Source organism: Penicillium diatomitis (genome assembly GCF_028827545.1).
Source record: "Penicillium diatomitis strain IBT 30728 chromosome Unknown utg000002l_segment0_segment0, whole genome shotgun sequence".
NCBI lineage: Eukaryota > Fungi > Ascomycota > Eurotiomycetes > Eurotiales > Aspergillaceae > Penicillium > Penicillium diatomitis.
This window is the reverse complement of record NW_026623174.1, coordinates 1,074,916-1,101,195: the sequence shown is the minus strand read 5'-3', so window position 1 is coordinate 1,101,195 and position 26,280 is coordinate 1,074,916. Positions and strand designations below refer to the sequence as shown.

The window sequence follows — 26,280 nt, the reverse complement described above, 5'->3', positions numbered from 1 at the left end:
ATGAAGCATCCAGTGGGGTTTCTCTCTGACTGATAACCCCGAGGCCGCTTTATACCGTCTCCAGATACTTCTGGCTAGGAAAGCAACAAGAAGAGGATCGGATTCCCAGAGTAATGTTGCCCATTCCGGAATAGCGTGTCCCGGTCAACGCGAATGTGCCAACCCCAAGACGCGATCAGCCAATCAGCAGCCATGAATGCAGTCCAGCCTTTTCGTCTCACTCGGCATGCGACAGTCTCTCGCATCCTTCGCTTCAGTCGTGTGAGCTGCCATTCTACCATTTCCACAGGCTCAGAGGTCGACTCGACGAGCGCTACCGTGGTCACGCCCATTCCTCATCTTCTCCCCTTCTCTTCAAGACTTATCACAATGTCTGTCAAGCGTAAAGCTTCATTGTCTGGCCCGGCGCCCGGTACGGCATGGTCTACTCCCAGTAGCTGGGGTCCGTCCAATGGCTCTGCGGAGCTTCCCAGCCGAACGCGAAAGCGTTTTCGCAACGGACGACCTGATGATGATGTGGTATACGGTACGTCCTCCGTGTGTGTTGTGTGAGAAGACCCTGAAGACCCTGAAGACCCCTGCATGGTGCCTGCACAGGGTTTGAACCCGGGGACCGCGCGACAAGAGAGAGCCCTCGTCTCTACCAAGTTGCTTCAAAATGTCATTCGTCGCTAACAAGCACAAGAGAAAACTCTTCGCTGGATCTACTCCGCACAACAGCAGCAGCCACTTACCACCCCCATGGACATCGCGGACGATGCAATGACCGACGCAGAGCAAGGCACTACCTCCGAAGCCGTTGATCCACGCCAGCAGTCACTTTTGCGATTCTTCCAACCTCGATCGGAGCAATCGTCATCTTTCCGACCATCACCAGAAGCTCTGGCTGCCCGTGCCAATGAAACCGCGGTCCACCGCGACGACCTGCTTCGGCACCAGGCCTTTTCGCAACTACATGCAAGCGAGAGCACGAGTGGCAGTGAGACTATGAGCCCAGGGGTTTTCAACACCGACACGGACATGGAGATGGAAATGGAGGTAGACGGAGAACAAAGCAATGATAGCTCCAACCCAGTCTCTAAATGGGCATTCTGGAACGGAGGTGTTTGACGCGACTTGGGCGGCTACCAATGCTCGACTCATAACCAAGCGCAGGTCGCCTGGAGAGAGTCGTCCAATTTCTGGCTCTTTTGGTAATTGGCATGTTCCGGTGGTGACACAAGGTGTCTACTGAACATCTGCCGGCGTTTTACGGAAATTTCTGTTGGGATTAGCATTTTCAGGTTGTATGACTACTGGGAAGGACGGTTAGTGCAGAGTGCGGACAGCATATAAACGATCTGAACACGAACCCAGATATTTCAAGGACCACCTGCATGACTTTCTTTTCGAGTCGAGCTGTGAGTCATTGTAAGCGCTGGTCTCTTGTCGTATATGTGACCTTATGGCTCAGAGATATGATGAAGAGGTAAGATAAGTCACTGGGCGTATCGTACACAGTACAGTAGTACACAACTACCCACCCGTTGAGTTCAATTAGAGCCTCGGCGGTGACCACCGAGTATGTGGGGCACGAGCCCGTCGGCCAAGCCGTCACCACGATTGCAGACCTACTCCAGTCTCCAAATTGAACCCAACCAACTCATAAACGTCGACGGTGCCCCCAATTGGCGAAACACATGCCCGTCAACATCGGTCATATTGTGACAGTCCCGTTCAGCCTCACATTTGAAATATCAGGATTGTCAATCAACCAGAGCGACAGTCGCGCAACTCCTTGCCCAAGCTTTCCAGCTTGAGCCGCAGACACGCGACCCCTGGACATTTCTCCACTGGCGACATCTAGGCCAACACTCTTCTGCCATCTTGCATAATCTTCTCGGTATCATGGACACGGAAAAAGCAGTTTCCTATCTGAGTGGCCTCCTCGGCCGAACTCTGCGTATTCACGCAAGTGACGGTCGCATGTTTGTTGGTCTCTTTAAATGCACTGACGCCGTAAGCATTCCATCACACCTGCTCTCCAAATTACCAATTGAGTAGAAGGACTTTCACTGATCTCTTCATTTACAAATCATAGGATCGAAATATCATCCTGGCCAATTCCTTTGAATACCGTATGCCTAGCGCCTCTGCCGTCCAAGAAGCCGCCGCGAAAGAAACAGAGTCATGGGACGAAACCCAAGTGAAAGCTACACGGGTCAAGGTCAATATGAGCAGCCGATTGATTGGTCTGATCGTCGTTCCTGGCCACCACATTACGAAGATTGAGCTGGAATAAGACTGCCGTGCGGTTCATCGACACACAGCCATGAACGCATTGGCGAGCAAATCAGTCTCCGGTATCTGGTATCTCCCACTCAGGGGAAATGAACATGCTCTCGGGGAAGCTGCCCTCAGGAGCTCGAGCCGTTGTTTGCAGAAAGGAAGAGGTCATGCTGATGGAACCATGCGTCCTCTATCGCTTGGCACCATCAGCATTTAACTCATATGGTCTACGGACTCAAGGCACACCAAGAACAGCTGCGGGGCTGGCAGAAGACGTAGGTCACCGTGTGTGGGTGCCAAACTCCGTCCTCGCAGTCCGCCATATGTATTTCTCGGCGTAGCAAGTTCAAACGTTACCTCATTTACCTCATCTGAGCGTCACGACAGATCCTGCACGACAGGTGGACCCAGCACAGACATGCAAATGGCGGTGTCCCCGCCAACAACATCGGTCTGCAGCCTTGGCATCTGCGCAAATGTATGTGTCGGTTACGCCGCTCGTTCAACACTCGACTACCCAGCTCCTTCCGACTTGCTGCTTGATCACTTGACTTGCAGGCGGAGAGGCTGTTATCAGCATTCTGTCTTGACGCCGAACTCTGTGCGAGGATTTGAATCTGCACGCCTTATGCATCTCTCACCCGCCACGTGAAGAGATGTAGCTTTCCTGATCGACACATGACCCTCTTTGGCTGAGCATTATTGTACTTTAAAAAGCAGATTCCTGATTTCTACTTGCCCTTGGAGCCGAGGCCTGAAGTCTATGCGCATCATTGCTCCCTGGACGCCGGGAATCGGCCGGTCGCTTTGGAAGCTTCAATTTCTCCCTTTGCTCGCCCTGTCGAAGAATATAGGGCCCAGTTCGACCTCGACCGTGTGTCACATATGGGTGTAGAGTTGAATTTGTTTCTTGTCATCCAAAATGAGATGCTGTGAGCCTCCCATGTTTTTCCTCCAGGCTGCGAGTAACACACCCAAAGGCGCCTAAGCAAAATAGGTAATAAAGCCTAGAGGGATTTTCCCAATTCGATAAACACGAAAGCCCGCTAGTATCCGGGATACTTTCTAAGCCGCCGAGTCATGGCATTTCTGACTCTCCTTTGAATCATGAAAATGGAACGTAAAACAGTCGAGGCCAACACCGACCACGAATACAGTCGATGACTGGAGCTATTGATAGGGTGTTCGCAGGCCTAGACTGAGTAGATTCCCCTTCTGCCTCCGGTCCATCAATGATCCGAGGCGTCTTGCTCAGCCCAGTTCAGCCAGCGAGTGGAGCCCATCGTCCATTCAAGGCCTCCAAGCACATGCAACCTCCATCGCCAGCACGTTAACGGTACACTAATCGCAGTAGCCAAAGGTCCTAGCCCGGTCGACCGTCCTCGGTACTGTAAAGTATCTTCCCACAGCTCAGCCGTGGCGGAGTACCTCATCCATACACCTCACCACTTATCTTCCCCTCTTTCCCTTTTCTTCCTCTCCTCCATCAGGACCTTGAAAAAAAATCATTCACGGCCGCTACTCAGACATCACAACTTTCCGCCTCCTGGAGACAACCTTCTCTCTGTGAAGTGTGAGTGCTTTCGCAACCTGCCCTTCGCCGCCTCCTGTACCGTTGAGATCGCCTGGTCGTCCTCTCCACGTCAAGCGGGATGGATGTACATGCCTCGCCATCCCCAGACGGAATGACGCATCTTGCTCTTTCCGTTCACCCTCCACCACCCACATCATTCCCAACTTCCCGCAGTTTCTGTTCTCCCTTGCCTTTGCTGTCACAGTATCCAGCCCTTCACACATATCATTGAAGGCTTAGCTCTTGTGGAGTCTGGCCTTGTCGATTGCTCTTCCTTTGGTGCCTGACTGGTCCACTCTCATTGGGCATAGACTAATTACGGGTGCAGCAGCTCCCTGTTCGCGCAGCCTCAGGTCGGATTATCCTGGTCTCGTTGTCGTGTTTCCAAAACGGCCACACTCAGACTCGTTGAGCTTCATCACCAAAGGCTTCCGTTCAAAGCCATTTGTTATCTTTCCCTTGCCTCGGCCGAGGAACCACCGGTCCTGTGCCTTCCAGAAACCGCTCGGTCGCCTGTCGCTTCTTATACCTTGCGCTCACGTCGCCCATACCCTCAAACCCACGTCACATCGCCCGCTCCGGGTGAGCAAACTCCGTCGCTTACTGTCGCAAATTGTGAAAGGTTGCAGTAATTTCTAGCATTCGGCGTCCGCCTCATCCGCATTGTGTGCAGTTGAAAGCTTAGAATCGTGTCTGGACTGCGCCCGCCCTGAGCTCGTGAGCCAAGACATTCCAAATACCGGTTCTGAGACCCTGGAATCACTGCAAGACCACGACACACAAGACAGACCTTGCATTTAACTCTTCCCCCCCTAATTGATTCTTGGCAGTGCTCTGTCCTTGTCGCGATGGGTCAATCGCATTCCAAGGGGAGCAACGGCTCAGGCGATGCCTTGCAGTCATACCCATCCTTTTCCAAATCTGACACGAAGGAGTCCCTTCGATCGTTCCGTGGTTCCATTCGCTCGAAAATCCCCGGCGCTCGCGATAGTCCCCGTGCTTCATCAACCGCTCTGTCTCGGACCGAAAGTCAAGGCGACAAGTCCGATGTAGGATCGGTCAAATCAACCTCCAGCCGCCCAGGATCTGCCTCTGGTCTCTCGTCTCCCGGATCCGAGAATGTCTCCCGTACAGGCTCGCCAGAGCCACCACCATCCCCCTCGTTGTCTACCAGCCTCAAGCGTGGCCACAAGGATGTGAACGCAATGCAACAAAGCGGCGAGGTGGATAATGTCTCTGACAACCCTCCTACAGGAGGTCCCCCAAGCGGAACAGTGGCGAACGTTGGGGAGTCCATTCTCGTCAAGCGCGAAAACCAGCTGAACCCCATCCTGGATTTCATTCTCAATCCTCCACAGGAGCATGCCGGGTCACCGGGCATGGGCATGGGTGCGCTGAAGTCCATCGATCTGGATGACATGATCAGTCGACTCTTGGATGCAGGTTACTCAACCAAAGTCACGAAAACCGTCTGCTTGAAGAACGCCGAGATCACGGCTATCTGCTCAGCCACTCGGGAACTTCTACTTTCGCAGCCAGCATTGCTGGAGCTTTCTGCCCCCGTCAAGATTGTGGGCGACGTTCATGGTCAATATACTGATTTGATCCGCCTCTTCGAAATGTGCGGTTTCCCCCCAGCATCAAACTATCTTTTCCTCGGTGACTATGTCGACCGTGGCAAGCAGAGCCTCGAGACGATCCTTCTGCTCTTCTGCTATAAGCTAAGATATCCGGAGAACTTCTTCCTGCTTCGTGGTAACCACGAGTGTGCCAACGTCACGCGTGTTTATGGATTCTACGATGAATGCAAACGCCGTTGCAATATCAAGATCTGGAAGGGTTTCATTGATACCTTCAACTGTCTCCCTATTGCCGCGATCGTGGCGGGCAAGATCTTCTGTGTGCATGGTGGTCTATCGCCTAGCTTATCCCACATGGATGACATTCGTGGCATTGCCCGGCCCACCGACGTTCCTGACTACGGTCTACTGAATGATCTGTTGTGGAGTGACCCCGCTGATATGGAAGAAGACTGGGAGCCAAACGAGCGAGGTGTCAGCTATTGTTTTGGCAAGAAAGTCATCATGAACTTCTTGCAGCGCCATGACTTTGATCTGGTGTGTCGAGCCCACATGGTAGTCGAGGATGGTTACGAGTTCTATCAGGATCGGATCCTGGTAACGGTTTTCTCCGCGCCCAACGTAAGTCGCTGGATTGCGGGGTTGATTCATTCTACAGGCGTATCAAAATCGCTAACCGACCGATGTCATGTCGCAGTACTGTGGTGAGTTCGATAACTGGGGAGCCATCATGTCCGTTTCGAGTGAACTCCTCTGCAGCTTCGAACTCTTGAAACCACTGGATTCGACCGCCCTTAAGAACCATATCAAGAAGGGTCGCAACAAGCGTAACAGCGTGCTCAACAGCCCTGTAAGTTGCTCCACTTCCCCAGTTCCTCCTTTCATGGTGCCCACGAGACTGGTCATCCAGTCCATTCAACAATTTCTTCGTGGAACACAGCCCTGTCGGCCCTGGTCGTACATCCTATAACTGACAAATTCTGCTCTCTCTCTCTCTCTCTCTCTCAGCCCGCCCTACCGTCCGCGCAGAGCTTCTAAATTGCAAAAGACGATCGCGGGTCTCGCTTATCAATTTTGACCTTATGCTTGTTATCGCCTTTGGCGCAGGTTATTCTTACTTGACTCACTAGCCATCGAACTTCGATGCTCATCATCCGCCTGTCGGCAGCCACCGCTTCTTAGCGTACTCGCTGAAGAAAGGTCAGACCCGGGAGCTTCTGTTCTTGAGCGCCTGCTCGCATTCGCCACCCAGTCAGTCTGTCATAGCCGCCCATACCTCCACTGGTAATGCGAAAGAGGAAAGAATGTGGATTCTGCTATGGAAAGAGAGGCTCAAACATTGATCTACGCCACGGAGCATCAAATGCGATGGCGTGTCAAAACTCTCTTCTTGGACGGAAGATTTGGGCTACGAGTGATTGTCCCCGCACAGGGACTGTTCGACCAGTCGTGGCAGGACCCTCACCTCAAGCCATCTTGATCAGTGGCAGACATAGCAGCTATATGCGGCCCCGCAGCCTTGCTGACGTTGCGCCTCATTCCTCTTTTCTTCTTCTACGTGAAGTTGGACGCAATCGTGTACATCATCATATCTCTCCTTTCACTTGCTTAGCTCCTTTTGCACTCGGGTGGTTTTTGGCCAGGGGTTTGGGGTTCACTTTCAGTTCTTGGCAATTTAGCCCCAATCATTGGTTGCATCGCCTTGATGCTAAAATACTTCTGTACAGTAATTTCCAATGAGATAGACCAAGCTCACCAGGTGTCTTTATAAGATCTCACCCGCTGCGAGTCGAGGGACCAACTAGTTCGTTCGTATTTCCTCCACGTAGTCGAACATTGAGCGGGAAGGAGCCTCACGTCCGCTGTCAGCCATTGCCACCTGCGAGTTTCCAGATTCCAGAACCACGCCAATGATACATTGAATACTGCCCCGTCCAGCCTGTAATTCCCGTCTGAAGCATAGCTGGAGCATTCCTTTTCATCGCTGCATTAGCAGTCCCCTGTTCTCCTCCCAAAAGACCCGACACCCGGTATGGCCCCAATGATCAGTCCACCACTCGCCAAAGCTATCCTGCACCTGATCGTCGTCGATCTTCAAGAGTCGCTCATCTCTTTTCAAAGCACAAAGTGCACAAGCATGACCCGCCTTGATAGCGCCCTGCTCAGCCCTAGCCGTAAAAACCTTCAAGGCCGCTGGGCTTGGCAGAGCAGGAACCGGTTTCAACCCCGCGGATTGAACCACGGCATTCAACAGTGACGCACGTTCACGCCATATGGTCAGCAGATCTACGGCATCTTGTTCCTCCTTGACGTTTTCGTGCTTATTGACGGCGCTGAGCTTCATGCCGCCGGCTTTTCCGGCGCGAGCAGGTCCGATGCGCATGCTTTGTGCTAGGATGGTGTCGCGTTTCCAGCGGTAGGTGCGGCCTGCGATGATACGGGCTGCTGTATAGAGGATGTTTTGGATTCGTGGGGCGAGTTGTTCCCTTTGGCGGCCTGGGCGGGCTTGAGCCGTTTGTGCTTCGTTGATCACTGTGCGCATGAGTGAAAGGAGGTGTTCGAGGAGGATAGAGGGCGGTGGGATGTTTGTGGGCCGGACAATTGGGGTCGAGGTTGTCGGCCCTGGATGAGACGTCTTTATTGTCGACGTTGAAGCCGACGTAGCTAGAGATGGTGGCTGTGGCGGTTTCGGCGTTGACGTGGAATAGACTTGAGGAGGTTGCGTTTCTGGATCATCGTTAAAGTCCGCCCAGTCCTCGAATGAGTCTTCGTCCCAATCTTGTGCTGGAGACGTTGACTTTTTGGGCATCTGTGAGCTTGATTTCCCCATGGACATGGCAGCCGGCGTGCTCTTGACCGATGAAAACGGGCTCGAAGCGCTGGCTGTGCGTGAAGACTGGCTTTGATCCGGCGCAGATGGAACTGCTTGAGTAGGTGCACCGTCCGTGAAATCATCCCACTCCGAGAATGAGTCCTGCTCCTCGGGGAGATGTTCGGGCGGCGGAGGCTTTACAGCTTGAGCCTTCGTAAAGTCACCCCAATCCTCAAAAGAGTCGTCATTCGGCCCCGGCCGGGAAAAGGATGGAGTGGGTACTGGCTCTTGAAATCGAACCTCAGATTCTGATACAGACAGTTCCCCAAGTAGATCAACAACAGAAGAACTACCCTGGGCTTGGCGAATCTGGGTCCTCGTCGCTTGAGTTGCAGGTATCCTTGGGTCAATCTGAGAATTGGCCTGCTTTGGAGGTTGAGTGGCATTGGTCGCTGGGCCTTCAAAATCACCCCAGTCATCCTCGTCAGAGCTACCGGCAGGTGAATCCTCAGTAGCATCAAACAGTACATCACTGTCACGATTTCGAGGAAGATCGAATGAAGTAGATTGAGGCCGATGAGCAGCCTGACGGAGGGCCTCGGAAGGCTGTGAACCTGGCCCAGATGCCTTCCATCCGTGCTGCTGAGAATGTATTGCAGACTGAATGGGAGCTTTTGATGAGTTGCCGAAGAATATGTCGTCTGATTGATCCGTATTGTCTATTAGGAAGCTTGACGATGGCTGTGCTGTCTGAGTCGGACCGCTGGAGCTTTGCGCAGCGCTTGGAGCCTGGCCGAACTCCGCCAACAGATCTGCGGACATTTGCGCCTGGAGATGATCAGCCTGACCAAATAGACATCTGGTGGGGTCTGATCGGCCTTCTTCCTTTCTTATTGACAAGTCTACCTGATTCCGATTCGCGATAAGGTTATGAACATGTGTGATTCCAGGAAGCGCACACGATAGCTGGGACAGATAAGAGCTTGTTGTTCGGTAGCACTCACGAGCCGCTATTTAAACTTATCGGTGCGGGATTACCTGATCGCGACTTGCCGCGGCGCCCCTCATCACACTGGGAAGTTGGAACTACATCATTCTTCCTTGTCTGGTATTCTCACCGCCTCGTTCATGAAATGAGGACACTCGTTGAGACTAGGTAGGCATGACGAATTCCACGGGGGCGCATTATTTCGATATAAACATGCTTAGCATCAGAAAGACACCCCGCTGACTCTATCGCTACCCTCGCAGAAAGAGATGGGACGTTCTGTTTCCTGACCATGCTACCTCCTCTGACTTGCGAGCAGCGTTGGATGCTGAGCAGGGAGAGAGGCTTTGCACCGATGGACTAAGGTCTGTCTGCTGGAAGGTCAGCTGACTCTGAGGAAATGATTTACCTAGTTCAGACTGTTCATGGCATTTGTAGACATTTCTCCTGTTCGACAATGTCGAGCGCGCAGACTGGTCCCGCAAGCTCGCTGAATCACGAGATGCGTATGTTGCGCTGCGCGCCCACTTTCTCAAATACATCGAACACCCGGATGATCTCGAGTCCACGGTTGATCCGTTGGCAGACGATGATGAGGTACGCCTGTGCTCGCATGGGGAATTGATCAAGATCGGAAAAAGCGATAGTTCACTCGACTCAGTTCTGACATTGTTCGTTGCACAATTCCTAGTCCCCTTGGCAGACGCTGCGAAACGACGAGAAATTGCGAGCTGAGATCGTACAAGATGTCGATCGCTGCCTGCAGGAAAATTTCTTCTTTCAGGAACCATCTACGAAACGGATACTAACTGAAATCCTATTCGTTTACTCGAAATTGAACCCGGATGTGGGCTACAGGCAAGGCATGCATGAGCTGCTAGCTCCTATCGTGTGGGTTATTGATCGAGATTCGCTCGAGAGGTCGTCTGAAAACGGCGAAGATGTTCTCATGCAGGATGTTCTTGATTCTCAATACATCGAGCATGATTCATTCACGCTTTTTCTTTGTGTGATGCAGACTGCTCGGGTGTTTTACGAGCACGGGGAAACCAAATCAGCAAATGGCCAGGTGGATGTAATACCGATCGTCAACAGGTGTCAATATCTTCACCAGGAGGCGCTCTCAATCATCGATAACGAGTTAGCAGAGCATCTACGCGCCGTTGATGTACTCCCACAAATTTTCTTGACGTGAGTCAAACCCGATGACTGAATACTGAGATCCCTTCTCACTGATGGCCTTCTAGCCGATGGATGAGACTACTTTTCGGAAGAGAGTTCTCGTTTGAAGAAGTTCTTGAAATGTGGGACTTGCTGTTCGCACATGGTCTTCGGTCCGACCTTGTGGACTTCACATGTATTGCTATGCTACTCCGGATCCGCTGGCAGTGTATGTATTTTCGAAGTGCAGCGTCAACTCCCCGGCGCTGATTGAACGACCGCGCGCTGACTATACGAATTCAGTACTCGAGGCTGATTACTCTGGCGCGCTGTCCATTCTTTTACGCTATCCATCTCCAGAGCCGCACTCACCCCAAACCTTTGTGCGGGATGCACTGTACCTGGAACAGAACCCCACGGCCGAACGTGGTGTTTTCCTGATCTCAAAGTACTCCGGGAGGCCTCCCGAGTCTTCTCAAATCCGAAGCCGCTCCAATGTTCGGCCTGCCATGACCTCTAAAATTTGGGAGGAGTTCAAACGTCGAAGTGACAGCGCTTCCCCTACGTCGCCTTCGGCTCGAAATAGCCCAAAGAGTCTTGAGTCACTTCTGCAAGATGTCTCTCTGGGCATTCAGAGGCGGACAGAGGCCTGGGGAGTGGCCAAAGCAGTACGGGGGGCTGTGACTGAGGCGCGAAGAAACATGCAAACCATGAACTACGAAGCAGCTCCTCGATTTGGTACTTCTCGTTCGGGGCCACTATCAGGCGTAGCTGGTGGCACACAGTCACAAGAGTCAGCATCCACTGAGCTCAAGTTGCAAAATCAACTCAATCATCTGGAACAGAGAAATCGAGAGCTCGCAAGCACCCTGGGTGAAGCGCTGAAGGACTTGCGTGAGCAACTGGCAAGTAGCAAGGATTCAGGGGCCTTGCAAAGCGAGTCAATCAAGGACACCCTTGACCGTGTCCAGTCGGTCCAGATTTGTCTCGAAGAGTCTACTGTGCCATTAGCACCGAGAACAAGTGACAATGCAACGCGTCCAGAGACCGTCCATGCTCATTCAATTCAGCCGGCTGTCTCTTCTTCGGAACAGGTGAAGTCTCCATCTCCAGCTTCCCCGGCTGCCAGTGTAGAGTCACCTCCATCTCCACCTGTCATGAATGTGCCAAACCTGAGCAAAAGTCGAGACGCCAAGAAGCCCAATGCTTCAAGTGACGAATTCACGAACACAAGCCGTGAGAGGCCGCGGTCTTTGGTCCGGCCATCGCTGGCGGACTCTGGTTTCTCCTGGATGTTAGGAGGTAATCGGACCCTCTCCACCTTTGTCAGCCCTGCGTCGGTGCCTCCGGAGCAGACACGGCACCATGATCAGCCTCGCAGCAAGAATGGACCCAATTCCAAGAACCATGCAGACGAAGCTTTTCACAGTGCCGAAGCCGAGCAGGATGAGCTGGCTTTGCACAATTTGTCCGGCTCTCGAGGTCCTCTGTGAAGGCGTCATTGGGGAGGATGATGCGAATATAGATGTGACCACGCCGAACACATATCCCAACGTATATTTTACAGAGTTCCCTGACGGTGAATTTCCACGACTCTTGCTTTCTGTCTTTTTTGCGCTCGTCGTAAATCCCCTGCGCACTGACCTCAATGGGGACTGGGCGATAGTGCACAGCTGAATTGGCTAGCAAGCGAGCCCGGTAACGTGTCGAGTATCCTTGGACTCGCTCAATTCGAGGATGGACTGATCGCTCCGAACCTCAATTGTACCTACTTAGGTATGCAATAGTCGAATTAATTCACCGTCTTCAACCTCGGCACTTGGTGACGAATTCCATTCCCTTCCCTACATATTCCCTTCCCTACATAGGCAGCCTTAGTCCTTTCAGTGCCCGTCCCGAACCTGGCAGTCTCGTTTCAGTACGAAACTGGCACCGGTATGGACCGCAACATTACCCACGATCATGGATGGTCATGCAGCTAGAAGTGCTTCGCGAAGGCAAAACCTCCTGCGAAGCTGCCCGATATCACCTCGAGCAGACTGTTGAAACTTGAGTGTATAAGTTACTTCCAATGTACACCGTTGATTTCAGAAAGTTGGCAAGTGACCCATTGCCGGTACACTGATTTTGCATCAAAGCAACCGCCCGTCGATACAATTCTTGTTTGACTGAAGGGGTCATCCATGGGAGCGATATCGGGCCCATGTTCCATGTTCAGGTTGTAGGGACTCGGAACACAGTCTTTGGCTTCGGCTCGGTCTCCACGGGCGCGGAATTGATGCGGAGCACGGCCCTGCAGATGTACACTGTTGACATTGTACTAGGGTGGTGCATTTCACCGGTTGATGATCTTTCAAGAGTCGGAAGTAGTATACTAGGCTTTGCGGATCGATCTGGGGTTTCTTTTCATCATTCTCAACATCCAGCTTCCAAGCCAGATAAAGTTGCTTAGCGCATAATACCTACCTAGACTAGTAGGATTGTTAGTACCTCCGGGGTACAGACTCTCAAGTTGTCGGAGCCTTGGGGGATTCTTTCCGGGGCAAAAGAGGTGTATTCCAGGTACTGGATAATAGTTGTAGTAAAAAGTAGATGCTAGATGGTGATTGCCATGTACCTCGTGCCTATCAGGTAGATATAGCAGCCTACCACTGTAGTAGTAGGCCCTCGAAGAGCCTCGACGAGGCCAAAAATAGAAGATTTTGGACGCGACCCAGTCAACTGTAAATTTATGAAATTCAAGGGTATACCTATCGGTGACTATCGGGAGTCAAGTTAGATTGTAAGAGTGCATACCTTTCTCTATTCTGTTCCACATAAGGTACGTTGGTAAAGTGATAAGTAGGAAAGTACTAGGTAGTAGAGTACTCACTTACTGGTTAACAACCTTGTTAGTAACTTAGTAGTTAAGAGGTACTAGACTACCTACCTAGTAGTGAGTAGCAACTAACATAAATTACTACTATCGTGGGAACTTGGTACTGGCCATGTACATCCGGCCCATCCAGAAGCTCCACCGAAAAAAAAAGACGAGTCCATGCACCACAGCAACAAATCCACTTCTTCACAGTACGACTACGAACCCCCAACTCTCCAACAGTCTTTCCGGCTCTATGGCCTCCCCCTCCAACCCTGGGAGTCTCCTCATTCTGCACGCCCTACCACCCATGTCAAATTAGAGAACACACATCCAAGGCATATCCCCGAGGTTATTCCAAGTCTCCATTACATCACTACCGCGTTCGTAGTCTCTTTGGAGGTGCTCCCCTCCGTCGAGTCTGTCGGCCCTCTCCCTTTTTCCAGAGGCCTCCATTGTTCTCCCCACCTTGAGAACCCCCCCCGCCGGTCTCATTTGCTCTGTACTTTTTCCTCGATCTTCTCCCCCAGCTTTTTCTTCTCGTTCTTGTTCACCAACGCCGAGTCAGCCTCCCAAACCCCCTGCGCGTGTGCCTTGCCCGTGACGCCACTTATGCCGGGCGCGTTACGAGGCAGCTGCCCTCATTAACCTCCCGGTCGCTGCCCGCTGACTCGAGCGAATGATCGTTCCGCTTTTTCCTCTCCGTTCCATGTCGCACTCCAAGTTCGACACGTCCGATTTCAATCTCCTTCGTGGTGCTACCCACCCTGATCCTGGTCACTAGTCGCAAAGAACTAAACAGGACTGTGCGAAGTGCAACCGCCCACTTTCCTTCACACTCAGAAGGATGGGTCCAGCTTTCAACCCAGATGGTAAGTCGGCCACGGCCACATGCCTTGCGTCCATACCCGTCCCGTCCGTGCTTGGGGATTCACATGTCACGGCCGCCGTCATCCGGAGTCCTTCCCCCCTCCCCCAAGTAGCGGACTCGTCCGTGAACCCATGAAGCAAGACAAGTCAAAGAGACAACCGCAAGGTCGGACACCTCTTAGGTCACAGAAGGTCGGAGCGACTGAGAATGACTTCCATTGGCACTCGGAACACGGCGCTACACATGATATCTACATAGCTCTGCGGAGTGAGGGATGAAGTCGCAAGATCACTCACTTCATGTCCTCCTCCCGGGCGGGCAAGCGGATGACCTGAGAATAGCTATCATTCTGTCACTGGCATGCTCGCCTTGTCACTGGAGACGACCGCATCCACTGCCTGACCTAGATAACGGAGCGCATGAAATAATGGTTCACCGAGATCCGCCGAGGCGAGTGCTAATGTGATTTTCCCTTCCCTCCAGGTGATCCGAGTCCGCTGTCGTCTCCCTTGGGACCCCTCTCTGAGTCGCCCGAGTCTGAGTCGGGTCTCCACAAGCTTTCCTTGCAGAGTGATCGGCCTTTTAGAGGGTCGGTAGACAGCTTGTCTTCCGGCTATGAAACCCTGCCCAGGTCTGCAGTCAACTTTCTGTCCCCACTGCCAATCGAGCTTGAGAACGCCTGGAATCTAACGAACGTGTTTCAACTCGACAGGTCTCCACTCTTCGAGAGTGAGCATGGACTCGGACCATCAGGTTTGGATCGCATCCGACAGCAACCGTCGCGCGTTCTGACCCTTCCCAACCTGTCAACCTCGTCCCTCTCGCCGATGGCGGCCTCAACAGCCCGGCCGAACCCCTTATCTCGCTCGGGTTCGTCATCTCGTACACACACCGGCCATATGACAATGGGTCAGACCTACGGAGACCTCGAGGACTTGCATCGGTTTCCCCTGGAATCGCTGCACTCATTCTCCTTTGCCCAACACTCGGAGGAGCTCTTGCACAGCCGGCAGAACATCCTGAAGCGATCGATTGACTTTATGCGGGACCGGATGGGCTGGGCGGCCAGCAATCCTGCGATCGCGAATGCTCAGGCCAACATGAGTGGCGATGCGGACATTCAGGGCATGATGGATCTGTTGACGCGCGCTCACGTTCTAGAAGAGGAGAATGCAGCAATCGCTCGTGGCCCGCCAACTGGACCGGCCGATGTGTATGGCGACAACATCTTCGAAAAGGCATTTGTGGATCGGGCCTCTGCCACGTCAAACTCCCGGGGCGGCGGCACTCACGATCTCTCGCATCTGCCCGAACGCCAGGCAACACCCGACTCTCACCACCACCTGAGTGCAGTCCCAAGTGACCGGCTGCCACACTCTCGGAAGGATCTCTACTCCGCGCCGTCTTCCAGACGCGTAAGCTTAAAACGTACATATACGGATCTCAATGTCGCCTCACTCAAAAACAAGCTGATGGACACCCTAGCACAACCCTATGCCTCCACGGACGCCGCTCAATCTTTAGCCTCCTCAACAACTGGATTAGGAATTCCGATGCCCTCGGCCCTACATACCCATAGCAGCAAGTGGACGCCTGTATCCCAGGCTGTCTTCCGGACAGAAGCCAAAGCACCCTGGACCATACTCGCGGCCAATGACCTCTCCTGCTTGATATTTGGCGTCACTCAGTCCGAGCTCCGCCGACTCAGTATCCTAGAAGTTGTACAGCACGAACATCGACAGTGGCTGGAGGCTAAGCTTCGCGATCCCAGCACGGATGCTGCCGCTCGAACGCCGCTTCAACCCGAGCGGCCTAATATCCGGGCGGTGAATCCTAAATTCCGAGGCCTCGGAAACGGCGTGACAGCCCAGTTGCTCAGTAAGCCCTCATCCCGCGAAAAGTCTCGACGAGCTCAAACCGACGACGGGTACGGCTCCAGCACCCGCAATAACCGCAGTAACAACCACACGACTCACAAGTCTCGTGGGGTACTGCTGTGTGGCGATGTGGTACCGATACTGAAGCGTAACGGGACCAAGGGATCCGCTAGCGTTTGGGTCATGGAAAAGCGCGGGGGGCTCATCTGGGTGTTGGAAGAGATCACCGAAAACACGGCGTCGATTTGCCTGGATGAACAGTGGAAAGTCGTCGAGGCCAAGGGCGACACGGATAAAATCTGGGGTCCTCAAGTTGTGAAGAAGGGTCAGCTGGTGACCGAGCTCCTTCCTCGCTTGCCGGCCGATTCACTCAAAAGCTCCCCGGAGAGGGGCCTCGATCGAATTACTGCCCTGAAGCATTTCGCAGCTCGCACCGCCGCTGGAGTATGCATTCCCGTGACGATAGGGCGACTAGAGGGGGGTCGGACGTTGCAGGTATCAAGCTTTCCTCATGTTGCAGGCATGATGGTGCTATCGTCTTCTACGCTCAAGGTCATCAGCTCCAACTCGGTTTTCTCGGCGGCTTTGTTCGGTCAGGATCGCCCCGAAGGCCGTCACATCACGGAGTTGGTACCCGGTTTCGATGAGATATTGGATGTTCTTACTGAGGAAGACGATGTTCCGTTGGTGGATGGGATCGTAGTTCCCGAGCACAGCTTCCGCAGAGCGCGCACGTTGTCAATACTTCGCGAAGGCAAGGCCAACGCTGCGTCTGTGTTCACCGAGCCCAGCGGCTTGCTGGCGAAGCATCGCGATGGATCCACAATTGTTGTTGATGTTCAGCTGCGCGTGGTCAAGAGCAGCACTTTCTTCTCCAAGGAGCAAGTCGAAAAACTCGAGGAACGCTCGAGCGATTCGGAGGACAGCGACGACACCATCGCCGTGACCGAGCTGGTCTATGCTTTGTGGATCACGTACTCGCGTCAGATTCACGCTGCGGACCCGGCCGCCAACCTGTCGCCCTCGATGCTTCCGACGCTGAATACCACAGCCGACCGCCCGTCCCCCACGACCGAAGCTCATCTCTCTACCGTGGAATCTTCCATAGCCGCCAACGGGACATCCACCGTTGAAAGCACAAAGCCTGGCGTGGAAGTTCAGTCACCGAGCTCGAGCCTTAGCCAACAGCTGAGCGAGGCGGCTTCTGAGCCGCTGACCGATCGTCCTGTGCAGCCTCTAACCGAGGTCCAGGCACATAACGCCAAGAAAGAGATTCCCCAGAAGCGGACGATCAATGACTATGTGATCCTGGAGGAGATGGGACAAGGTGCCTATGGCCAAGTGAAGCTCGCTCGTCTCAAGAAGCAGCCTGCCCAGAAGATGGTTCTGAAGTACGTCACGAAGAAACGCATTCTCGTGGACACCTGGACCCGCGATCGGCGACTCGGCACCGTACCTCTGGAGATCCACGTCCTTGATTTTCTCCGACGAGACGGATACCGACACCCGAATATTGTGGAGATGCAGGGCTTCTTCGAAGACGATGTCAATTATTACATCGAAATGCTGCCCCATGGACTGCCTGGCATGGACCTCTTCGACTACATCGAGCTCAAGAACCACATGGACGAGGATGAGTGTCGCAACATCTTCAAGCAGGTCTCCAGTGCGATCCACCATCTGCACACGAAAGCGTTGGTGGTTCATCGGGATATCAAGGATGAGAATGTGGTTCTGGACGGTGAGGGTCGGATCAAGTTGATCGACTTTGGCAGCGCGGCCTACATCAAGAACGGGCCCTTCGATGTCTTTGTAGGCACTATCGGTGAGTCTTTTCCTCCGATGTGAGTGAACCTGGATCGCGTTGAGACTAATCAGTCATCTTTCATTGTCCTTCTCAGACTATGCTGCGCCGGAAGTGCTTCAAGGTAAATCCTATCGTGGCAAGGAACAGGATATCTGGGCCCTGGGTATCTTGCTGTACACGGTTGTCTACAAGGAGAACCCGTTTTACAATGTCGATGAGATCTTGGATCACCCTCTCCGCATTCCTTTCCTCCCTTTCTCCGAAGCATGCATCGACTTGATCCGCAAGATGCTTGACCGTGACGTGGATAATCGACTGACCGTCACGGAGGTGCTCGAGCACCCGTGGCTGACGACGGAGGACTTTGCAGGATGAGTTGAGTGCATGCGTAAGGAGGCGGTCTCTTTGTCTCTTTTTTTTTTTTTGGTTCTTTTTGCTCTTCCGGGTTGGGTCTTCCATATCATGACATCTCTTTTTTTCTTCTCTGTCTGTCTGATACATACTCTTGTCATCCACGTCACTCCCAACGCCCCCCGAATTTCCCTTTCCTCCAGTTCGCTCCTCCTTTTCTTTTCTCCCTGTCCCGTTGTCTCATGACCCGAAAAAGAAAAATACGATACCCCCCACCCATAATGTTTTCAAAGGCTTTGCGTGACGAGTGATATGAGCGGCAGATGCATTGGGGAAGGGAGCCTGGGATGCATTTTTGGGTCTGTCATTTCCCTGCTCGCCTTCCTACCAGGCGATGCAGTTCTGGTGGTGTTTTCCCCCTCTCTCCGACGTGGTCTCAGGATTCGGAAATGACAAGCGTCTTGATTCAGATTCCCTTGAGTTCCCCTGAGTAATCCTCGTATCATTTTCCACTGTGATGAGGTGTAGATGGTTAATTACGGCCATTGACGGGGGCTCGTTCGTGCCGGAGCGTTCCACGTGCGCTGGAGCCGGGGGCTGTGGTATCTTTATTTCTCGGGATAAGAGTTGGAGGGTGCTGCGATTGAGTTTGAGAGATGACCCTCCTCCTAGTCCTACCGTTCCCATCAGCCACGCAGACCAAGCCATATCAACCTACATAGCCCAAGGTGTCGATTGCCTGCATACATCCGTGGCATCTGCCATCAACAGACGAGATGCGACCCCCGTCTTGAAGAACGAGCCCGCGCAAATGGCACCAAACACACTCTCTCAACGAATCACTCTACTTGGATAGACGGATCGTTCCAGGTACGACCGTCCAGGCCGATACGCGATTCTGAACTTCTCAACCCGGGGTGGGGTGGGGGGTGTGGCTGTCGCTCCGGATGCCCCGAGCCCCATGCCTGAGCCCCGGAATCTGGATTGAGCCAATGGTGGGACACATGGACACGCGTTGATGGCTAGTGCGGGCTTTCCCTTCCCCGTTCCGGTCCTTGGCCAAGGGAGTCTAGCGGCGGAGGTTCAGCATGTTCCAGATCTGGACCGTCAAGGGAGGAAGCTCAGTGTGGACTGCGTACTGCGTAGTGTGTACTGTGTAAGTCTGTAGTATGTAGTGTGTAGGTTGTGCTATGAGAATGTAGTATGTACTAACTATTTATATACTGGTGTCACATGTATAGTCGTGTGTAGTGTACAGTGTACACGCCGTTGTCGGACACGTCCCGGAAGCATTGCGGCGGCCGAAGAATGGAGAGAGTGTCGCCTCGAAAAGATGAAAGACTGCGCAATTTGTATACCAACAATAGTGGAATTAAAACGCACCTCTTCTCAACTTCTCGCTCGATTCCTCTTTCTGTCTCCATGTCTGTCTCTCGGGGACAGTCACGGGACAGTCACGTTACCTGCCGGACTCTCCTCTTTGGAAATGGGCCCAGGGCCCACGTACCCACGTGCCCACCAGCCCAGGTGCCTGTCTTCTGTATTGTGATTGCTCGCCTTCCTCCCCCACTCCGAAGCCCCGCCCAGCGCCCCAGAGTCCACGCTTTCCTTTCTGCTCCGACCTTGACAGCGACTCGACGAGAGCGGTGGCTTCTGCTTGATTACGACTGTTGTGATTGATCCATTGCACAGAATTTGCCTTTTTGGGTGGATGTATGTGTGTGCGTGTCGTGAAGCAGACACTCATAGGTGGACTTGGTGTCCAGGTGTCGAGGCAATAGTGGGTCTGTGGTTTTACCCCACGCACAGTGAGATGGATGTGTCGAGGGTCTCACCCTTGACTTTGCGGCTTTACACCGTCTAGGACGTAGGAAGTTTGAAGGTGGAATGGACTGACTACAGACCGAGTCTGATTCCAAAGGGGGTGTGAACTGTGGTCAGTTGAGGTGAGGTATGGAGTGACTACTCGTAGTACTGTAGTAGTATGTTAGGTAATAAGTAGTGACATCAAGTTTGGTCTAAAGTCTACACTCTCTACAGTCTACCCTGCTATCGTAAGTCAACACTCCCCTGAATCGGATCGCTCCACTACCTTAGATACCTGTTCATCCCCGTTCCTGGCATCACGCACCAGCGATCACCACCCCACGGAGCATCTAGAAGGGAGTCGATCCCCGCGGACTATTCTTCGTGTGCACAGACGGTCCACCTCCAGTCTAGTCTCACTCACCAGTCGGTCTAATCCTATCAATTCTTCTGTAAAAAATTCCCCCCTCCCCCAATTGCCATGTCCGGGCCCTATTTGTCCAGGGCACGGATTCATGAATCCAGGTCCAATGGTCATCCCGCACTACTTCACCACTTGGGTACCCCGCCCTCTCTCTCTCTCTCTCTCTCTCTCTCTCTCTCTCTCTCTCGCTCGCTCGTTCCGGATTCCCGTTCTTGTTCCCCTGTCGATGAACCTCGGGCACTACTGTACTACTGGAGATGTGATGGGCCCGAGGCTTGAGTTCATTGCCCTGCGCTCGGACACCCTTTGTCAGCCGATAAGGGAACTTTACATACTACATAACTACAGTCCTAGAGTGTACTTAGTTACTTACTCTCTCTAGTTTATGGCATTTTATACTAGGTACTCCATGGGTGGTCGCGTGGACGTAGACCGGATTCCAACAGGGCCGATAAGGGGAGGTTCGTTGAGAGGATTGTCAGTAGTGTCACTGTATAGATGTCTCAGCCTGTCAGGTATAGCATAGTGCTCCCCAGTTAGCGCTCGTATGGACTTGACTGGTTGTGTCTGTGTGATTTTCTTCAAAGAAAGGGAGCTCCCTCCCTAGTACTATAGTATGGTGTAGCACTACTAAGTAGGGAAATACTAAGTTACTGTTATCAATCTACTACAGTACTCGGAGTAGGGAGTAAGGACTCGGGGGAGAAAGAGAGAGACACTCTTGTGTGGGTGTAACTGACCAGTCGGTGGGGAGCTGGTGGGGTCCGCCCAGATAGGAAGTGGGGTCTCTGGATGGTGGAGTGGAGACTGCAGAGTGGGGACACTAGACAGTGGGTCCGGGTCCCGTAAGGTTACAGTCAGAACGAATCAGCATACATTATACAATGCGCCCGCCAAATGCAAGTCAGATGTATCACTATCCAGTAGCGTCGATACGGTGATACTGCTGACCCGGTGATGGAGGAGATGAGATAGGAGGTGGTGATGTGTCAAGGTATGGCGATTTGGCCTATGACAGAATGGGGGCAGCTGTATGATTGCTCACCTGATCTGATACACTGACTGATTCGAATCAGTAGGTCAGTTAGTTACTACGAGTAGTCAGCAAAGCCAGATCATGGACAACTTAAGTACATGATCCACTCTACGACTGGAGTGAGTGGTATTCTTATTCCTGGTGATGGAGCACAGACCGCGCGTCCGACAGTATGCTAATCGCAAACGGTGTGGGTGGCAGGGTATGGCGCAGCCTCATGATTGAGATCAGTTGCTCGATTATGAGGGCTCGAATGGTCCACTATCCGTCGAAGGACCGTATGTACATTAATGGTTCAATTTTTTCGAGTGGCATGCAAATGAAATCGTATTGTAAAGGGTCAGGCGGCGGGCTTGCCAATGTCAGAGGTACTTGTCTGATACATCCGCGTCTGACTATACCCACTACAGTCCCAGCCCCATTTTGCCACATGCCCCTCGATACTTTGAACGCATGCTTGTTATCGATCGGGCAGGGTCTCTCTGGCAGGACTGAGCCCCAGTCTCGTCTCCGCTCCGGAAGTCTCGCACTGGTCACCGAAAGTCACTCGTCTTCACTCTTCGCCCTCAGGCCGTCTCACATTGTCCGTACCGGACTCGCCTCCCCCTCACTACACGACTACAGGAGTACACCCAGGCAGTGGCACTGCCACTACTCTACCGTATTATTCTATTGTGCAGTGTGAATGAACCTGACCTGTGACCCTCCGCCATCAGCTGATTTTCTTCCTTCTCTTTTCCCTCGGCGGTGTTGAACTCGTTCACGTCGACTGCCAAACGATCATTCCAGTCCTTCTTCCATCCTCCCACAATCCCTTCGAGAGATCCCTCTCCCCATCTCAAACCACGCCATCCTCATCCTCGTCGGCACGTTCGGACGGTTATTGTACATCGCTCGGCTGAGGTCCCACCGGTCTGACTCGGCAAGTCCCATGGTTTCCTGGCCGCCGCGTCCCGAAGTGTAAACGAGTCTCGCTCCCAACGGTGTGTGCTGCACCAACGGGGTTGAACAGACTATCCTGCGACCCCTCACAACCCACATCTGCCTTTTTTTTCCCCAGACGAGTCCGGACTTGGATTCTTTTCTTTTCTTTTTTTTTTCTTTGGGTGGTCGGTGGTCTGCTACCCTCTGATCCGCGAGGTTTCTTTCTTCCATTGCATCTGCACTGGAGCATATACTATACAGTCTACACTGGACAGAGAGGGAAAAAGAACGGCCTTGGTCTCGGATCTCATTACTCGAGCCTCCTGCCGTCTGACACGCCCTCTTATCCTTGAATCTCCAAGTACTCTCCACCAAAGCTACCCAAAAAAAAATGTTCTGAATGCCCCCTTTGAAGTGCGCAGGTTCGACTTCGCGGGCATTTCCCTTGCATTGGCTGCCATTCTTCTCATTTTCATCCGGAATCGGCTGGAGTTCATATTGAGGTGCATAACAACTAACAAGCAATTCAACTATCTTCCCTCCCACCACCTCCAAACGACCATCACCACCACTCTCAGCGCGCAGTGCACGATTCTCCCCCGCCATCATGACCTCCTCAATGCCCGATGAGATCCTTCCTGCGACTACAGCCTCGCCGGCCAGTCCGGCCTCCGCCGATGGGCAGATACCCCTTGAACAACCTCCCAAACTCAAGGGTCGCCAGAGGTTGTTGCAGAATCTCCAACGCATGTCGTCTAGTCCCACGCTAACCCGCCGCGGCCGATCGGCGTCGACGGGTTATCGACGGGACCACAAAGCGTCCTTATCGTGCGTCTCGTTATCGAGTGCCGCGTACTCGCCCTGCTTGGGCAACGGCAGTGCTTCTCAACTCTATGGTGGACTGCATCCGGGACCCCCGACTCCAGGGTCGATCGGACCACTGGAGGAAGTCGACGATAACAATGCACGTATTCGCCTTGTGGAGACCGAGTCGTCTAATGTGTCACGGAGCGTTCCGGTGCCTCTGGAGTTCAGGCCCAACTCTCCCGGAACTGGGACTCCGGTCGAGGAGATCGCCGAAGAAGATGCAACAGCGTCGGCAGCAACATCGGAGATCCAGCCCATCCTACCGGACCACAACCCGTCCCGCAAAATTGACTTTTGGGGGGACATGCCGCGCGAACTGCAGGTGCAGATCCTGCGGTATCTGACACCTCGTCAAGTGGTGCGATGCTCAGTGGTGTCGAAACGGTGGCATGAAATGTGTTTTGACGGCCAGCTGTGGAGCAGATTGGACGCGTCTGAATATTACTCAAAGATCCCCAGCGACGTGTTGATCAAGCTCGTCATTTCAGGCGGACCGTTCATGCGAGATCTCAATCTGCGAGGCTGTATTCAGCTGAGCAACAAATGGTCCACGCACGGCGAGCGAATGTCGGACGCGTGTCGTAACTTGGTCAATCTATCGCTCAATGACTCTGTGATCGACAAGCCATCTGTGCATCATTTTCTGACGCGTAACCCTCGCTTGGAGTACCTCAATATCTCAGGTCTCAAGAGTGTGACCAACTCGGCCATGAAAAGTATCTCCCAATCGTGTCCACAATTGAGTTGTCTGGATGTGTCCTGGTGCATCAATGTGACCGCTCATGGGCTGGTTTGTGTGGCCAAGTCCTGTAACCAGCTCGGCGATCTTCGAGCGAGCGGCATTCGCGGTTTCGATGACGATAGCGTTGCGCGGGCGCTCTTTGAACAAAATGCCCTTGAACGCCTTATTATGAGTCGCACTGACTTGACGGACGAGACGCTCAAGGTGCTGATGCATGGCGCGGAACCCACAATCGACGTTCTCACTGACCGACCGATTGTGCCGCCCCGACGACTGAAGCATCTGGACCTGCATCGCTGCGCCGAAATCACAGACCGCGGGTTGAAGAGTCTGGCCTTTAACGTCCCTGATCTGGAGAGCCTTCAAATCTCACAATGCCCGGAATTGACGGACGCCTCGGTCATCGATGTTGTACGAACCACTCCACGTCTCTCTCATTTGGAGCTGGAAGATTTGGAAAGTCTCACCAACAACGCGTTGGTGGAGTTGGCCAAGTCCCCGGCCGCGGAGTGCCTGGAGCATCTGAATATCAGCTACTGCGAGAATCTTGGCGATCCGGGCATGCTGCAAGTGATGAAACACTGCCCAAGACTGCGCTCGGTCGAGATGGACAACACTCGCGTGTCCGACCTGACCCTCATGGAAGCCAGTTTCCGAGTTCGGAAGCGAGGTTACGGCGAGAAACTGCCCGAAATAGGGTTGCGGTTGGTGATCTTTGACTGTACCAACGTCACCTGGGCAGGGGTCAAAGAAGTCCTGTCGAGCAATGCCTATATTCCCCGTGCACGAAAGGCCGCGTTCAAGCCAGTCGTGACTGTCGCGCCCGCCGGGTCAGACACCGAATCTGTCGCCACCACTCCATGCATGACCCCGACTTCTGCAACGCCATCGCCTGCATCCGTGTATCCCTCCGAGATCATCTACTTGAAGAGCTTCTACGGCTGGCAACCCACGGTTGAAGAGCACACCAAACGCGTCCTCCGTGGCGATCTCAATGCGGCAAGTCGCCTTGACCGTAAATGGGCAGACTATATGATGGCCACCGAGGAAGCTGGCGCCACTGGTGCTGGTGCCCGTCGCCGACGTCGACGTGCCCGTGAGGCGGAGCGACTTTACAACGCCGACGGAGACGATGAGGATAGTTACGGCGTGGGTGGAGTCACTGCCATCGGTGGTCGACGTCGTCGTGCCCAAAGCGGTGGATGTACCGTGATGTAAAGGCTCAAGATGCTCTCAGAGAAGGCCTTGGCCTCTTGGAGCAATTCCCCAGTTGCTCACCTTTCCAGTTCATTCTTGCTTTTTTCCCCAGACGGAGAAAATTTTTCTTATAGCGCCGGACCGCTGCTAGGGCGTTGAGTGGGACCTGGCTTTCAATTACCGTGGTCAACACTCCTCCCTCTTTCTGTCTTCACACACAAACTGCCTCATCTGCGAACGAGGTTCCTGCCTTTCTCGACTTCTCAAGTCACACGCCGTGACTGCACTGTTGTGCAGAATGGCCACAGTCCCAAAATCATCCTTCCTCATCCTATGCTGTCAAGCTTAGTCCTTGCACACGAATCCGACCTTTTACTTTCACTGCATATTATCTGGCGTCAAAATTGGCTGATGCCATTCCCACTTTGCATGGGTTCAACTTTGAGACAGTCTGTCTCTGACCCTTCACCTCTTACTTCCCTGGCGTTCACGTTGGACTTCACGTGTGGTTCTTCTTTATCGGATTAGAAGCTGCTGGGTTTTTGAGTCTAAACCTTCTTAGCCCGCTCATTTCTGGATACATTTTTTTTTCGCTTTAGCTTGGTTATCTTCAGAAATGGAGTCCCGCATTTTGTTGTGTGTTTTGTTCAGTACATAGTTTGTTATTCTTTATGACGAAGTTGTTTGTTCCTCGGCTTCCCAGTGAACACATTGATATCTACCATTTCTCCAACATACCTCGATTCTACTCCCAGTAGGAATCTCATCGGTATGAGTACAGCCAGAGATTAGGGCGCATTCTCCATCATGAAGTAGTCTCCAAGCTTACTTATGTAATTCCATGCCCGATGTTCACTGTTTTTTATAGTGTAAAGTGTACACCATTAATTGCGCATTATCAACCTCGTCTGGCCAAACACCTCACTCCTTTCCAATAGTCGACCATCAAAGTCAGCCGTGTTCCAATGCTCATGCGCCAGTCTAAATCAACAACGCCAAGATTCTTCTCAACCCCAGCCGAGGCTGCCCAAAGGATCTGCTAATGGTGCCGAGCACGCCCAACGCTCAATTTGTGACGACCTCGTGTGGTTGAAGAATGGATACCCGACTTACCACCACCCGTTACAATCGACAGGCGT

The 26,280-nt window shown here is 53.0% G+C and overlaps 7 protein-coding genes across 7 annotated transcripts; 6 read left to right on the top strand and 1 right to left on the bottom strand.

The window, feature by feature from the left end:
• Positions 1 to 369: 369 nt before the first annotated feature.
• N7539_001516 (uncharacterized protein) lies at positions 370 to 1,110 on the top strand (the record flags this gene model as incomplete). Its single annotated transcript, XM_056931119.1, has 2 exons — positions 370 to 526; positions 680 to 1,110. The coding sequence occupies 2 exons, from the start codon at positions 370 to 372 to the stop codon at positions 1,108 to 1,110; spliced, it is 588 nt and encodes a 195-aa protein (XP_056793150.1).
• Positions 1,111 to 1,887: 777 nt separating this feature from the next.
• Positions 1,888 to 2,281, top strand: N7539_001515 (LSM domain-containing protein; the record flags this gene model as incomplete). The annotated part of the gene is made up of 2 exons (XM_056931118.1): positions 1,888 to 1,998; positions 2,081 to 2,281. 2 exons carry the CDS (start codon positions 1,888 to 1,890, stop codon positions 2,279 to 2,281), a joined length of 312 nt encoding a protein of 103 aa, XP_056793149.1.
• Positions 2,282 to 4,689: 2,408 nt separating this feature from the next.
• On the top strand, positions 4,690 to 6,459 carry phzA (putative serine/threonine protein phosphatase; the record flags this gene model as incomplete). The annotated part of the gene is made up of 3 exons (XM_056931117.1): positions 4,690 to 6,042; positions 6,119 to 6,271; positions 6,430 to 6,459. The coding sequence occupies 3 exons, from the start codon at positions 4,690 to 4,692 to the stop codon at positions 6,457 to 6,459; spliced, it is 1,536 nt and encodes a 511-aa protein (XP_056793148.1).
• A 940-nt stretch (positions 6,460 to 7,399) lies between these two features.
• Positions 7,400 to 9,055, bottom strand: N7539_001513 (uncharacterized protein; the record flags this gene model as incomplete). Its single annotated transcript, XM_056931116.1, has 1 exon — positions 7,400 to 9,055. The coding sequence occupies one exon, from the start codon at positions 9,053 to 9,055 to the stop codon at positions 7,400 to 7,402; it is 1,656 nt and encodes a 551-aa protein (XP_056793147.1).
• A 311-nt stretch (positions 9,056 to 9,366) lies between these two features.
• N7539_001512 (GTPase-activating protein GYP6) lies at positions 9,367 to 11,875 on the top strand (the record flags this gene model as incomplete). The annotated part of the gene is made up of 6 exons (XM_056931115.1): positions 9,367 to 9,389; positions 9,485 to 9,602; positions 9,660 to 9,818; positions 9,913 to 10,412; positions 10,469 to 10,611; positions 10,686 to 11,875. The coding sequence occupies 6 exons, from the start codon at positions 9,367 to 9,369 to the stop codon at positions 11,873 to 11,875; spliced, it is 2,133 nt and encodes a 710-aa protein (XP_056793146.1).
• Positions 11,876 to 14,086: 2,211 nt separating this feature from the next.
• Positions 14,087 to 18,169, top strand: N7539_001511 (serine/threonine-protein kinase; the record flags this gene model as incomplete). The annotated part of the gene is made up of 4 exons (XM_056931114.1): positions 14,087 to 14,229; positions 14,292 to 14,377; positions 14,594 to 17,812; positions 17,889 to 18,169. 4 exons carry the CDS (start codon positions 14,087 to 14,089, stop codon positions 18,167 to 18,169), a joined length of 3,729 nt encoding a protein of 1,242 aa, XP_056793145.1.
• Positions 18,170 to 22,942: 4,773 nt separating this feature from the next.
• N7539_001510 (F-box domain protein) lies at positions 22,943 to 25,162 on the top strand (the record flags this gene model as incomplete). Its single annotated transcript, XM_056931113.1, has 1 exon — positions 22,943 to 25,162. One exon carries the CDS (start codon positions 22,943 to 22,945, stop codon positions 25,160 to 25,162), a length of 2,220 nt encoding a protein of 739 aa, XP_056793144.1.
• Between the last annotated feature and the right edge of the window lie 1,118 nt (positions 25,163 to 26,280).